This window comes from Oryctolagus cuniculus, chromosome 2 (genome assembly GCF_051225735.1).
Source record: "Oryctolagus cuniculus isolate XC-2025 breed Fujian yellow rabbit chromosome 2, ASM5122573v1, whole genome shotgun sequence".
NCBI lineage: Eukaryota > Metazoa > Chordata > Mammalia > Lagomorpha > Leporidae > Oryctolagus > Oryctolagus cuniculus.
The window spans coordinates 68,234,761-68,251,364 of NC_142868.1; the positions used below are offsets into that span (position 1 = coordinate 68,234,761).

Sequence of the window (16,604 nt, forward strand, 5' to 3'; positions counted from 1 at the left end):
TAGGCTCCCTTATGCATGGCTGTGTTAAAAACGGCATCGGCATTTAATGGAAGGGAATGGCCGTGGCCTAAGGTGTAAGCCAGAGACTTAATTACGGGAGACATAGGCTCTCCATGACTGACTTCCTGTCTCTCCTTGGAGATCCTGTCTCACTGAAAGCTCTGTGCTTTGCTTATCCTGTTCCCTAAACGCATGAGGCTCATTTCTACCTCTCAGAAGTTAAACACAGCACTTCCTTTCCTTTTCTGGGTCATGTCTAGGTAGCCTGCAAAACTCAGCCAGCACTCACAACCTGTGGGAGGCCTCCCATGAAGCAGGGTTTCCCTCCACTGCAAGGTCACACAGTGCTGCCCAAGTCACACACAGTGGTACCCAGGTCACACACAGTGCTGCCAAGGTCACACACAGTGCTGCCCAAGTCACGCAGAGTGCTGCCAGGTCAACACAGTGATGCCCAGGTCATGAGAGTGCCCTGGGAGGAGGGGATCTGCAAAGCTCATCCTAGGACAACAGAAAAGTGGGGGCAGGAGGCTGGCCACGGAGAAGAGCAGACAGGGGAAGCCACAGCCAGGGCAGGATCCAGCCCATGGGGAACTCCCCAGGGGGAATGCCAAGTCACAGGCTACGGAAGCCATGGCCAATCTTTCCATCGCCAGACGGTGCCTGTGATGCGCTGTTCTCACTCCACCACAAGCTCACCAGCCTCCTGGTGTCAGCGTGTCTTGAGGTTGGGGGTAGCAAAGAAGGCAGGCTGGACTTCAGGGTCAGGTGAGGCAGGGGTGCTGGAAGTGGCTGGAAACACAGGAGTGGAGGCAGTGGGTCAGAAGCCCAGCAGATCCTTGGAGCGATGCCTGTAAGGCCCTGGGGAACCCCAGAGATCCTGGGGAACAGGTGACTTCAGAACCCGGGAGGACACCTGGGGACGAGTCCTTCAGTTACGTCATCATTCTCATGATTAAGGGGGCACCTACTGCTTTTATGCTACAAACCACAGAAGGAGAGTGCTCCATGACTCTTGGGTGCTTGGGAAAAAGTGAGTGAGTGGGCACAGACGGTTCCCTGGGGAGTGCAATGATGCATACGAGTCGGCTCCAAAAAGTGAGAAGAAAACTGAATTAAAGGATGAAGTTATTTTGGTGCAAGAAAATTGAAATTCATTTTGTTTCATAAAACATATTTTTCATGAGGTTTTTAAACAAGGTAGCCACGTTTCAGGGCAGTATGGTGGTAGACATAAAGACCCTTTGTATATTAGTTCCATATTTTGGAATCGCTTGTTTGCTATTTAGCTGAAAATACACTTATTTGTCCTACAGAATACCATGAAGATTAGAGGTAAAGACTATGGGGGTCCCTGGATGAGAGAGCGCCTCCCTAGCCTGCCTCTTGGCTTTTTTCTAGTGAGCTTCTGTGGAACTTGCTATTTGGCACTGTATCCACCAGGGGGCAGAGAAAGACAGGGAATGGAGATTAGAACACGTAATTAGAGAACAGGACTACCCATTTTCTTTTTTTTTTTTTTTTGACAGGTAGAGTGGACAGTGAGAGAGACAGAGAGAAAGGTCTTCCTTTGCCGTTGGTTCATCCTCCAATGGCCGCCGCGGCCAGCGCGCTGCGGCCAGTGCACCGTGCTGATCCGATGGCAGGAGCCAGGAGCCAGGTGCTTTTCCTGGTGTCCCATGGGGTGCAGGGCCCAAACACCTGGGCCATCCTCCACTGCACTCCCTGGCCACAGCAGAGAGCTGGCCTGGAAGAGGGGCAACTGGGACAGAACCCGGTGAAGTGACCGGGACTAGAATCAGGTTTGCCAGTGCCACAAGGTGGAGGATTACCTTAGTGAGCCACGGCGATGGCTCAGACTGGTAATTTTTAAATGTAGATCCTACCATGTCATCCCCTACTTAAAACCCTCCAACTGCTCTTAGGATAAGGATAAAACTCTCTTTACCAAGTTTACGAGAGAGAATTAGGATGGCTGCACATTGTAAAAAATATATTCCCAAAATGGCTCGGATAAGACACTTGTCTTTCCTTCTTGGCCAAACTCCAGAATAATTTAGGGCTGGTGTAGTAGTCCCGTTATCAGGAGACCCAGGTGCCTTGTATCCATTGCTCTCTCAGTACACTGCCTCACGGCCCAACATGGTTGCTCGGTCTTCACCACCACATCCCATTCTAACTAGGAGGAAGAAGGATGGAAAACAGAAGAGCACAATCCTCCCCACAAAGAGACTTTCAGAAGTTAGACTCCATTTTAGCTAGAATCTAATCACACACACACATCTCAGCTGCAACAGCACGGAGACAGTATGTTTAGAATTCTGACAGCCATGTGTCCAGCTAAAACCATTCTATTACTAGAAGGGGGAGAAGTATTCCTATTACTACAGCAGAAGGAAACAAACGAGACCACTACAGGCAGGTATTCTGGGTCATTCAAGTGTCAATTATGTTAATTACAAAAATTATTATAGGTAAGGCCAATTATAGAGAAATTAGTTTTTAATGTTCACACTCTCAAAATAAATGTCAAAACTTGGGTTTTATTAGCTTCTAACTTGAAGAACTTCCCAGAAATCTCAGAGCGTGAACCAACAATGGCTTGACGTAACCCTACCTTTCTTTCGTTGCTTTTCCTGGAGGAGTTGAAGGGACAGATGACCCACAGTGTTGGGAGAGTTCTTCTTCATCAGCATATATAGCAGTGCTGTGTAGGGGAGGATCTATACAAGACCAAAAATGTACAACTTCAGTGGTCTATGTGGGCAGTGTCCATTCCCTGATACTGGAGTACTACACTGTCTGTGTTTAAATGGTTAACAAAACCAAAATCAGTCCTACAGGCCACTCCCAAATGCTTTTCCATATCACTCCCCTTCCTCTCTTTCACTCTGGGTTGCTAGAGCCTTTGAATGGCATAAAAAGTCACCTCGAATGAAGAAAATGACCAAAGAACTGGTCCTGGTAGAAAGGCATAGAAAGGAGATGCTTGGAGGAGGGAGGATGCTCTGGCTGCCCAGGAAAGGGGAGTACAGGAGACCTCGGTGCACTAGGCTGGGCTTATGGTGGTAATGAACTTGGCAGGGCAGTGAGGTGGCCAGAAGTGCTGCAGGGGGAGGGAGTCCTGGTAAGACTCAAGCTACTATTTCTTCAGGCTCAAATTTTAGCACACCAGTGCAAATGCAAGCAAAATTTTCCAGACATACAGCTGCTTAAATAATGAACTGTCAATTGCATAAGTTATTTTTTTGGGGGGAGGATTAAAATGTTTATTTTGGAGCAAAAAAAAAATCTATGCATAAGCAGAATATTCAGAAAGCTCACAGGAAACATTTTATAAAATATGTACAGGGGCCAGCACTGTTGCGCAGCGGGTTAATGTCCTGGCCTGACGTGCCGGCATCCCTTATGGGTGCCGGTTCAAGACCCGGCTGCTCCACTTTCGACCAGCTCTGTGCTATGGCCTGGGAAAGCACTGGAAGATGGCCCAAGTCCTTGGGCCCCTGCACCTGTGTGAGAGACCCAGAAGAAGCTCCTGGCTCCTGGCTTCAGATCGGTGCAGCTCTGTCCGTCACAGCCATCTGAGGAGTGAACCACCAGATGGAAGACCTCTCTCTGTGCCTCTCCTCTGTGTAACCCTGACTTTCAAATAAATAAAATCTTTTTAAAAATTATGTACATATTTCAATTTTTTGTACCAAGTTAATCTTTTGTTTCCCACTACCTTCTGAAGATATGTGTGTATGTGTGCATATATGTAGACAGACAGACATCGCAAGGGGCAAGAGCAAACTGACCATTTTCCCCCACCGCTCCCCCAATCCCTTGAGATAGTCTCCCTTCTACAATACGTGTTTATTCTGCTCTGCGCTGGGCCACACATGGAAAGGGAACCTCGTCTGACTTGTGTCCTCACTGAGGAGGGCAACATTCCTCCACGCCCCCATCTCACGCCCACTCCAGGGTCTGCCTCGGGAAGTGCTGCAAGGCTGGGGTGCAGTCAGGCTCCAAGGCCCTGCCTGTGGTCCTCAAACACGGGGTGTGTCTACCTGAGCTGGAAGCCCAGGTAGCAAGGCTCTGCTGGCCAGGGGAGAATGGTAGGTGAGGGGAAGGACAGAGCCTAATACAGCACTTGCCTTCCCCCGCCCCCTCCAGTTCTGCTGCTTCCAGCAGGCATGCAAAGCCCAGGCGGAAAACCAGGAACCCGAGGAGGGGAAAGACGAGAGATGGAGGCAGAAGAGAACGAGGCTGGGGGCTCAGGTCAGGCAGGTCAGGCCAGCGCTGGGGCCCCAGGAGCGGGACGGGAACTGTGACTCGCACCTCTCTGCTCCCTGACAGATGAGGGTGAGAAGGGCAGTGGCAGTGAAGACGCATGCTCGGGCAGCGAGAGTGAACAGGAGAGGGGTGACAGGAACGAGGCGAGTGACAAGAGTGGCAGTGGCAAGCAGGAGGGTCCAGGCCTCCTGGGACAAGCAGATGATCTGGCTGCAATGCCGATCTAGAGGACGATGCCGACTCTGACGAGGACGATGAGCCTGTGGTGCAGTGACAGTGACTCGGACAGCAGCGGAGACGCAGGTGCTTAGCGGAGTCACAGGCAGAGCGCCAGTCCCCGCCCCCGTGGCAGGGAGCACTTGGCCCAGGGGGACAGCAGTGAGCCTGCAGCCTCTGACTCCCAGGAAGCTGACAGTGCCTGAGCCCCAGGGCTGGCACAGGCACCGTTACTGTTCACAAGAGTGAAACTAGCAATGGACTCTCTACTCTCTTCACCAGGAAAGGAGTTATTTACCCTGCTGCTGTGAATAACAACAACACAACAGACAAATCCCAAATCTCCAAGTGGAACCATTCAACTGAATGTTTACAACTTAATAAAACCCAATTGAAAAACAGGCAGAGTTTGAATAGACAGTTATTCAAAAAGGATGTTCACTGACCAATAGGAACATTAAGAAGATGCCTAATAACTACTAGTCATTTAGGAAGCGCAAATCAAAACCACATTAAGCTATTATGTTGTATCTCTTAGTATAAAAAACAAAGTAAGTGTAGGTGAGGATGAGCAGCAGTTGGGACCCTGTGCACTGCTGGTGGGAATTTGAAATGCTGCAGTCGCTGCACAAGACAGCACAGCATGTTCTGAATACAAACACAGCACTCCTGTATCAACCAGCCACTCCACTTCTGGCTATGTTCCTAAAGAAGTGAAAGCAGGTTCCAGAAGAGAGAAATTGTGCAACCATGTAAATTACAGCATTATTCACAACAGTCAACAGGTGGAAGCAAACCAACATCCATCAACAGACAAATGGATAAATGTGGTACATACATAGGATGGAATATTATTCAGCTATAAAAAGGAAATGCTGACATATGTTACAGGAGGGATAAACCTTAAAGACATTACATTAAATAAACTGGCTACAAAAGGGCAAATATTCTATGATACCTCTTATAACAGGTGTTAAAGCAGTCCAATTCATAGAGAAAGAAAGTAGAATGGGAGTTGCCAAGGGCTGGGACAAAGGGAGAAGGGGGAATTGTGGTACAGGGTTTCAGTTAGGGTAGATGAGAAAATTCTGGAGATGGATTGTCATACAGTTATACAACATTAATGCTGATAGTGTTTTCAAGAGGGCAGAATAGGAAGGCAGCTTACTGCTCTAGTCTAGATGAAGATGGTTAAGAAAAATAAAGGTGAGAGGCTGCAACCTCAGGGCACAGTTAGGGAGAAAAAGGCAGAAGAAACCATTAGAGGGACACTGTGCATCTACGTGGAGGGTGTGGATGCACACAACTCAGGACCCCAGCGACCAAGAGCCTCAGCACCAGCTTTGGAGTGAGGAGACACCAAACTGCTGCAGGCCAAGCCACTGGCAAGAAGGCTGTGGGAAGAGTCTGGTATGAGTCTGGATTGGAGCCTGGAGGGGGGACAGTGAACAGGGTTTCTGTTTCTCCCTGACCCGCCGGCACCAGTGCCCTGTCCTGTAACGAGCTGAGAGGGCAGGCAGCATTTTGGACACACATGACAGCTGGGCCCACTGGGGTCCATGTGCCCAGCTACCTGCCGAGAGGAAATTCCCGAGTCTGGGTGGGATAACTGACAGGGGGCTGGGTGCCCGTGACTGTGGGAGCCTCGTGTGCTATGACTGTGAAAACACTGGCTGCATCGGAGGGCGCAGGGTGTGGCTGGGTCTCTGGGCAGTCACTGTGGCGGCTCCACATGCTGGAGGTCCCTGATTCCCTGGTGAGGGTCACTGCTACAGGATCCATGTCCACCCCGAGGACTGCAGGGATACTTTGAGTTGTTCTCGTGGCAGCATGGATGAGAGTTGTACCCACTGGGACTATTGCCCAGGCGCTGGTCTCCTTAGAGAGGAAGGGAGCATGAGAATATACCAACATAGCTGAACAAACTTCCCCTCTGATAAAAAAAAAATTTACCACACCTATCTTGGGTGTCACCTTGGACACATCCCTCACCCCGGAGCACTGAACAGAGCTCCCTGATCACTCCTAGCACACACTCGGGTTATTACTGAAACAGCAGAGGCAAAGTTCAAAGATAAAAACCATCACAGGGCCAAAACAAACAAAAAAAACCCAACAACTATCACCACAAATACCTAATAATAAATGCAGAAATTCAAGAAACAAGGATAAGGACAACGTGACACCCCCAAAAGAACACAACATTTCAATACCAGAATGTGAAGATGAAGAGACTGACAAAACACCAGAAATGGAATTAAAAAACTAATCACAGGATTACCTAGAAGTAATCAGAAGCAAATTCATTAACTAAAGAAACCTGTACATGGCATGAAAGAGACTTTTTCCCATGAAACTGAAATTTTACAGAGAAGTGAAAAGGAATTATTAGAAATGAAGGATTCAGTAGAACCAATAAAAGTACTATGGATAGCCATAAGAACAGACTTGGTAAGGCAGAAGAGAGAATATCCAAGTTAGAAAACAAACCTTTGAAAATTTTATGGACAAAAAAAAAGGGGGGGGGAGAAATTGGAAAACTGAAAAACACCATTGGAATTTATGGGATACTAACAAATGACCCAACATACAGGTCTTAGGAGTTCCTGAAAGGGTGGAAAGATGGAATGGATGAGCAGGCCATTTTAGTGAAATAATTACATAAAGAAAGGGATGTCCAAAAAGGAAGCACTTAGAACTCCTAATAGACACGATCAGAAAAGATCTTCGCCACAAAACGTTGTAGTCAAACTCTCCACAGTAAAGCATAAAAGATTCTAAAATGTGCATGAGAGAAATGCCTGGTTACTTTCAGAGGCTCTCCAATTAGACTCACAGCTGAATTCTCATCAGAAATGAGATACATTCCAAGTCCTAAGAGAAAAAAACTGTCAACCTGGAATACTGTACTCTGCAAAGCTCTCATTTACAAATGAAGGTGAAATAAAGACCTTCCACAACAGTGAGTTTGCCAGTACTCGTCCAGCATTACAAAAGGTACTTAAGGATGCACTACACACAGAAACATGGTCATCACTATGAAAGAAGATGAGGGCGGACAATCTCCCAGTAAAAGTACAAAGGAAATCCAAAGTAAACAATAGGAATGTTTATGGGGAAATGGCAGGGCCAAGTCATTACTTATCAATAGTCAACTTGAATGTAAATGGCCTCAACTCTCTAGTAAAAAGGCACAGACTGGCTGAATGGATTAAAAAACAAAACCCATCTATCTGCTGCCTACAAGAAACACATCTCACCAACAAAGACACATGCAGACTGAAAGTCAAAGGATAAAAAAAAGATATTACATGATATCAGAAACCAAAGAAAGAGCTGGTATAATCATCCTAATATCAGACAAAATAGATGTTCACACAAAAACTGTTAAAAGAGACAAAGAAGGCACTATGTAATGATTAAGGGTTCAACTCAACAGGAAGATGAGGCTATTATAAATGTTTATGCACCTAATTGCAGGTCACCCACTATTTCAAAGAAATGTTAATGAATCTAGAGAGAGACATAGACTCAAACACTGTAGTAGCGGGGACTTGAATATCCCACTTTAAGGGCAGCCCTGTGGCGCAATGGGTTAACACCCTGGTCTGAAGCGCTGGCATCCCATATGGGCACTAGTTCAAGACCTGGCTGCACCACTTCCAATCCAGCTCTCTGCTATGGCCTGGGAAAGCAGGAGAAGATTGTCCAAGTCTTTGGGGCCCTACTCCCGCGTGGGAGACCTGGAGTTAGCTCCTGGCTCCGGATCAATGCAGCTCCAGCCATTGTGGCCAATTGGGGAGTGGACTATCAGATGGAAGAGCCCTCTCTCACTTTCTCTCTCTCTCTCTGCCTCTACTCTCTCTGTGTAACTCTTTTGAATAAATAAATAAATAAATCTTTTTTAAAAAAATCCTACTTTCAGCAATGGACAGATCAAGCAAACAGAATATCTGCAAGCAAACAGTAGAGTTAACACTATAGACCAAATGGACCAAACAGATAACTACAGAACTTTTCATCCTACAAATGCAGAATGCACATTCTTCTCACCAGTGCATGGAACCTTCTCTAGGGTAGACCACATGCTAGGCCATAAAGCAAGTCAAAGCAAATAAAAAAATCAAAATCATATCATGCATCTTCTCTGACTACAATGGAATGAAGCTGGAAATCAGCAACTCAGGAATCTCTAGAACATATGCAACACATGGAGACTGAACAATATGCTCCTGAATGAACAGTGGGTCACTGAAGAAATCAGAAAAGAAATTTAAAAATTTCTGGAAACGAATAAAGATGAAAATACAACATAGCAAAACTTATGGGATATGGCAAAAGCAGTGTTAAGAGGAATGTATATAGCAATTGGTGCCTATATCAAGAATTGGAAAGATACCAAATAAATGAGCTATCAATGTATTTCAATGAGGTAGAAAAACAATAACAAACCAAACTCAAAAACAGTACAAGAAAAGAAATAATTAAAATTAGATAACAAAAAAATTGAAACCAAAAAATTCAAAAGATCAGAGAAAAGAGAAGCTGGCTTTTTGAAAAAATAAAACTCACATTGGCCCAACTAACCGACAACAACAAAAAAAAGGAAACCTAAATCAATGAAATTGATATGAAAAAGGATATGGAATAGATACCACAGAAATAAAAACAATCATCAGAAACTATTACAAATAGCTGTATGCCAACAAAATGGGAAACCTACAGGAATGGATAGATTCTTGGACACATACAACTTACCTATATTGAGCCATGAATACATAGAAAACCTAAACAAAACAATAACCAAGACAGAAATTGAATTAATAATAAGTCTCCCAGCAAGAAAAGCCCAGAACCCAATGGCATCACTGCTGAATTCTACCAGACATTTAAAGAAGTACTAACTCCAATTCTTCTGAAGCTATTCAAAAACAATTAAAAGGGACAGAATCCTCCTAAATTCTTTCTACGAAGCCAGCATCACCTTAAATCCTAAACCTGGAAAAGATACAACAGAGAAAGAGAACTACAGACCCGTTTCTCTGATGAATATAGATGCAAAAATCCTCAACAAAATATTATCCAATCAAATCCAACATCAGAAAGATCATTCACTTAGACCAAGTGGGATGGTTCAACATTCACGAATCAATGTGATACAGCACATTAACAAATTGAAGAACCAAAACCATATGATTATCTCCATAGATACATAGAGAGCATCTGATAAAGTTTAACACCCTTTCATGATGAAAACTCTAAGCAAATTGTATACAGAAGAAATATTCCTCAAGGCAATGTATGAAAAACCCAAGACCAGCTTCATAGTGAATGGGGGAAAGTTGGAAGCATTCCCACAGAGATCCAGAACCAGACAAGGATACCCACCCTCATTATTGCTATTCAATGTCACCCTGGAAGTTTCAGCCACAGTCATTAGGGAAGAAAAAGAAATCAAAGGGATACAAATTAAAAAGGGGGAAGTTAAACTATCCCTGTTTACAGATGACATGATTCTATATATAGGGGATCTGGAAGACTCCACTAAGAAACTACTGGAAATGATAGAAGAGTTTGGTAAAGTGGCAGGATATAAAATCAACACACAAAAATCAATAGCCTTTGTCTACATAGACAATGCCATGGCTAAGAAAGAACTTCTAAGATCAATCAAAAAAAAATCAAATACCTTGGAATAAATTTAACAAAGGATGGCAAAGATCTCTACAATGAAAATTACAAAACATTAAAGAAACAGAAGCCACAAAAAAGAAAAAAAAATTGAGGAAAAATCTTGCATGTTCATGGATTGGAAGAATCAGTGTCATCAAATTGTCCACACTAGCAAAAGCAGTTTACAGATTCAATGCAATACCAACCAAAATGCCAAGGACATTCTTCTCAGATACAAAAAAAAAATGCTAAAATTCATATAGAAACACAGGAGACCTCAAATAGCTAACGGAATCCTATACAATCCTATACAGGGCCGGCTTCCAACACAACTCTACTCAGAGATGCAGACCTCTGCATTTCACATCATCTTCATGACACACAACATATCCTTTTTTGTTTATTTTGGCTATTTAAAAATCATCCTTGTTCCCAGGCTTGTGTACAAAGAGGTAGTAGGCTGGTTTGGGCCCCCAGGCCATAGCTTGCCTAGATCCCTAAAGAGAACGGTGGGCTGTCTCCCCAGAAACATGCCTGCCACCTGGATGTGCACAGCTCTGGGAGCACAGAGGCGGACAGTCCTGGCTGAAGGAGAGCCTGTGTACAGTTCAATATACGGGTAAGGCTCCGGAGGCTGGGGTTCCGGAGGATGCCAGAGGCAGAACAGAGAACAAACGCACTCGCAACTGCCTGACCACCTGGACTTCATGTGAAATTCCAATGCCACGCGACAGGCCGTTGGAAAATAATTTGGAATTAGCTATCAAGAGCATTAAAGAAACGTACCTGCCATTACGTGCAGGTATTCTAAGACTCTCCTGAAGAAAAATAAAACTAACGTAGACAACATGGAACCTCATGAAATCACAAGCCATTGTCAGTAACACGGAGAAATGGCTGGGAGGAGTGGCAAAATTCAGAAAGCTGTACAATTTTTACACAGTGCTAATTATCTAAATGAAACAAATCTAGGCTTGGAAAAAAAGAAATGTTTCTAAAATGTTAACAAAGGTTCTTTTCTAACAGTGGAAAAAGTGAGAAGAAAAGGAATAAACTTTTTTTTTTTACTACCATAAAACAGAGCTTATCACGTGAAATACAGAAAACTCTAAGGTCCTCACCAAAGGTTACTTTTATTGTCAACTGTGAGAAAAACCACATTAAAGGCTAAAGTGAGAACTTACTTCTTTCATGGGATGTGTTCTTCTTAAAGTGTTCTTTGAATATACTGCACTGAAACAGGAAAAAATAAAAGTTAGGAAATATTTAAAGCAACCAGAGAAAATACCATAACCTGACTCTTTCCAAGTATTGTCTTCCCAAATTACACTGCTCAGTAGCTGTACTAATAGCGCGCATGCAATGGAACTGAAGTGATGACGAAGAAGCAGAACCCAGACCCTGTAAACATACGAGTCAAATTATATCGCCAATACATATAAAGTGACCACCTCGGTCCCTCAAGATCATGGAAAACTTCTAATCCTGCTGTCACGCTAGCCCCTGCACCCGGATCTGTCAGGGAAGACTGACTCTCCGCAGAGCTGAGCCAAGGGGACGGATACCAACATGGATGAGACTCCTCACACCCATTCCATCTGCGCCTGGCCCAGGATCACACAGCTTAACAATCCTATGAAGTAGAGGGGGGCCATGTGACAGCTCTGCATGGGCACAGAGCAACAGGCAGCCAGGGAGGAGAGGAGCCTGCAGGAAAACCCCATCGGTTCAAATCCACAGCCTACCTTCTTCCCACCCCATAACACTCTCCAGTGACCTTGGGCACAGGGTAAAACAGATTAAGGTGCGGATCTTCTAGAAGTGAAAAGGAAGCAAATGCAACAACAGTGACTAGACTAACAACTGAAAACAACAGTGGCAAGAAAAACCTATATTAACATCAGCAGTCAGTGAACAAGCACTGAGCACCCTCCACAGCTGAGGCACTGCATGGGGTATTAGAGATACTTTAGTAGAATCCAGTACTAGTTCCTGACTTTAAAATACGCCTTGCAGTTTTCAAAGACCCCTTTGTGGAGGGCAGTATCAGATTAGTGTGTCTGAACCAATATTCTTCAGGTACTTTATTTGACATGATTTCAAACTGTCTCCCCTGTACCCAGGTTCATCAGTTGCCTTCACCGTCTCTTTTGCTTCCTCTGCCTGTGCAAGGTAAGCACTCCTAACTGAAGTACTTCACTATGGCTTCCCTAAGAGGGCATTCACGTGCACAGTCATAGCAGATTTCCAAAATCTAGATATTTCACATTTGCAATGTGATCATCCAACCTACAGTCCATGTCCAAATCTCATCGGCTCTCCAACACCCTTTAGGATTTTCACCCTAGCATTTTCTTCAAAGGGAAATTCAAGGGAACAGAAAATATAAGATTGCACTGGATAGGATATTTTCATAAACTTTCCGATTTGTTTCATGTGCACCTGCGTACTAACTGTGATGCAAAACATCATTGTGTGAATCACAGTTAAAAAAAAAAAAAAAGAAAGCTGGAACACTGTTTAGAGCAGTGGTCTCACGCCTGGCGCCACCCCCAGTTTCTGGCTCAGTAAGTCAAGGGTAGGGTGTAGAGTTGGAGAGTTCATACTTCTAAAGTTTCCATGCTGAAATTCCATCTTTGTCCATCTTTGTCTGGTCAGCTCATTTTTCTATTTTTTTAAAAATTATTTTGACTTACTACTATAAATGCAAGTCTTAATTTTTTATTTCTTTTTTTTTAAAAAAAGTGGCTTAGCGTTTTATTTTATTTCTTACAAATTTCATTTATTTATTTGAGAGGTAGAGTGACAGACAGAGGGAAAGACGGAGAGAAAGGGCTTCCATCTGCTGGTTCACTCCCCAAACAGCCAAAATGATGGGGGCTGGGCCAATCCAAAACCAGAAGCCAAGAGCTTCTTCCAGGTCTCCCACATGGGTGCAGGGCCCCCAATACTTGGGCTATCTTCCAACTGCTTTCTCAGGCCATAAGCAGAGAGCTGGATCAGAAGAGGATCAGCTGGAATACAAACTGGCACCCATATGAGATGCAGGGGCCGCAGGTGGAGGCTTAGCCTTCTATACCACAATGTCAGCTCCTCTATTTCCTCTTTAAAATTAAGTAGATGAGGGTTCAGCAGTGGGTTAAGACTCAGGCTGCAAAACCAGCATCCCATAGCAGAGAACTGGTTCAAGTCCAGGCTCCTCCACTTCTGATCCAGCTCCCTGTTAACACACCTAGAAAAGCAGTTGGAAGATGGCTCAGGTCCTTGGGCCCCTGCACCTACATGTAGTTCCAGACTCCTGACCCAGCCCCCACCAATGCAGCCACATGGGGAGTGAACCAGAGGATGGAAGATTCTCTCTCTCTCTCTCTCTCTCCCTTTCAAATAAATAAAATAAATCTTTAAACAAATTATGTAGATAATATAACCATTTACAGAGAAAATACATGGATTGCATATACCTGTATACATACATACGAATACCACTTTTTGTGTCAACAAACATTCAAATTTACCATATGTATACAACTAATCCAACAATGTTTCTACCTGTTGAAAGTAAAAGTACAGTCCCTTCCTCCTATCTCAGGGCAGTGTTTCCTTATATGCTTCCGTCTTTACTCTTCTCTGGAAGAGCACGTTGTTGATTACTCCTCTTTCTCTTTACCTCATCTTCATGGATTCTTCCACTGCTTTTTGAACATACCCAAAAAATAAGAACCCTTTTCTCAATACTACACCATGAACCAGTTAGCAGACTCTCTCCCCTCTCATTTAAGGCCAAACTCCAAAGAAATATTCCAATCAACTGTAACTCACTCCTCAAATCACTCTAGTCTGGAGTTTTGCCACTATCATTGTACTGAACCAGTTCTCATGAAGATCACCCATGTGGCATAGCAGGTAAAGCTGAAGCCTGCTGTGCCAGTATCCCATGTGGGCACCAGTTCTAGTCCTGGCTGCTCCACTCGGATCCAGCTCTCTGCTATGACCTGGGAAAGCAGTAGAAGATGGCCCAAGTCCTTGGACCCCTGCACCCATGTGGGAGACCTGGAAGAAGCTCCTGGATTGGCCCAGCTCTGGCCATTGTGGACGTCTGTGAAGTGAACCTGCAGATGGAAGACATCCTTCTCTCTCTGCCTCTGCCTCTTGGTAACTCTGCCTTTCAAACAAATAAATAAATCTTTACAAACAAAAACAAACAGAAAACTTCCTGTTGCTAAATCTAAGTGATAATTTTATTCCTTATTTTACTTCAGTTCTCAGCACTGTTTAACTCCTTCTTAAAACACTTTCTTCCCCAGCTAGTAAGATATAATACTGTTTTCCATTCATTCATTCTGGCTGCATACTTTGAACCCTTTTCTTTCTTTACTTGCTATTTAATGTTGAAGCCCCTAAAATGTTCAAGATTCTATTATACTGTCACTTCCCATTTTGTAAAAGATTTATTATTTTATTTTATTTTATTTTATTTATTTATTTTTTTGACAGGCAGAGTGGACAGTGAGAGAGAGAGACAGAGAGAAAGGTCTTCCTTTGACGTTGGTTCACCCTCCAATGGCCGCCGCGGCCGGCGCGCTGCGGCCGGCGCACCGCACCGATCCGATGGCAGGAGCCAGGAGCCAGGTGCTTTTTCCTGGTCTCCCATGGGGTGCAGGGCCCAAGCACCTGGGCCATCCTCCACTGCACTCCCAGGCCACAGCAGAGGGCTGGCCTGGAAGAGGGGCAACCGGGACAGAATCCGGCGCCCCGACCGGGACTAGAACCCGGAGTGCCGGCGCCGCTAGGCGGAGGATTAGCCTAGTGAGCCGCGGCGCCGGCCCTATTTTTTTATTTGAAAGGCAGAACAACAGAGAGATTTGGAGAGAGAAAGTGATCTTCTATCTGCTGGTTCACTGTTCAAATGGTTAGGCCAGGGCTGGGCCAGGTTGAAGCCAGGAGTCTGAAACACCATTTGGCTCTCCCAAATGGGTGATAGGGCCTCAAGTACTTGGGCCATTTTTTACTGCTTTGCCTGGCACATTAGCAGGCAGCTGAAGCAGAAGTACAGCAGCTGGAACTTATACTGGCACTCTGATATGAGATGCCATTGTCTCAAGCACTGTGCCATAATGTGCCATTGTCTCAAGCTCAAACCACTGTGCCATAATGCCAGCTCCTATCACTTTACACTTTGTATGTAGAACCATCATCTATACCCATGCCTTCACTGTTACCTAAACATAGCTGAAATATATTGTCTCTATTTCAAGTATGATTCTGAAATAGGTGACTTAACAACTTGTTGCAAAAGCTATTCAAATATGATATAGCTCAATCACGCTGGTGATTCCTCTTCTTCCATCAAAGTTTAGCACTTCTTGTGCTGGCCCGTGTCTCATCCATTAGTTGAGTAAGGAAGAAATTTAGAATTACCCTTGATATTTCCTTTTCCCATGCACCCTATTTCTAATCCATCACCTAATTAACCAATTTTACCCCTTATACATTTCTTAAATCTATGTTATCTCCATTGACATACGCCAGTCTATGACGCCATGGTCTCTCCATAAGATAACAGCTATATTATTTTATTTTATTTATTTATTTATTTTTTTGACAGGCAGAGTGGACAGTGAGAGAGAGAGAGAGAGAGAGAAAGGTCTTCCTTTGCCATTGGTTCACCCTCCAATGGCCGCCGCGGCCGGCACACTGTGGCCGGTGCACCGCGCTGATCCGATGGCAGGAGCCAGGAGCCAGGTGCTTTTCCTGGTCTCCCATGGGGTGCAGGGCCCAAGCACCTGGGCCATCCTCCACTGCACTCCCTGGCCACAGCAGAGGGCTGGCCTGGAAGAGGGGCAACCGGGACAGAATCCGGCGCCCCGACCGGGACTGGAACCAGGTGTGCCGGCACCGCTAGGCGGAGGATTAGCCTAGTGAGCCGCGGCGCCGGCCTACAGCTATATTATTTTTACACATCATTGTATCTGAATCTGTATCTCTTCTCATCCATCCCAAACTAATTCAAAGTGTCTTCAAAAAGTTCATGGAAAATGTGTAGTATGAAAAAACTGGGCATAGGTTTCAATTTTTGGCACCAAAATAAATTTATCTCTACTCCATTTTCTTTTCTTTTTAAAAAAAGATTTATTTTATTGAAAGACAGAGTTACAGAGAAGCGGAGGCAGAGAGAGAGTGAGGTCTTCCATCCACTGGTTCACTCCCTAGATGGCCGAAATGGCCAGAGCTGCGCCCATCTGAATCTAAGAGCTGGGAGCTTCCTCCAGGCCTCCCATGCGAGTGCGAGGGCCCAAGGACTTGGGCCATTCTCTACTGCCTTCCCAGGCCATAGCCAAGAGTTTATAGGAAGTGGAGCAGTCAGGACACAAACCGGCACCCATATGGGATGCCAGCACTGCAGGCAGCGGCTTTACCAGCTGCGCCACAGCACCGGCCCC

At 44.9% G+C, this 16,604-nt stretch overlaps 1 protein-coding gene across 4 annotated transcripts in view; it reads right to left on the reverse strand.

Annotated features, from left to right (window-relative positions):
- Positions 1-16,604, reverse strand: part of LOC149127809 (uncharacterized) — a 35,683-nt gene that overhangs the window by 4,317 nt on the left and 14,762 nt on the right. For all 4 annotated transcript variants that reach the window (XR_016229036.1, XM_089325699.1, XM_089325700.1 and 1 more), the window contains 2 exons: positions 11,349-11,397; positions 2,618-2,723 (listed from right to left, as the gene is read on the reverse strand). Coding sequence is in view for 3 of the 4 variants with exons in the window: in XM_089325699.1 (XP_089181825.1) it covers positions 2,618-2,723; positions 11,349-11,397 (155 nt within the window). In the remaining variant the exon portion in view is untranslated. The remainder of the gene's footprint in view (positions 1-2,617; positions 2,724-11,348; positions 11,398-16,604) is intronic.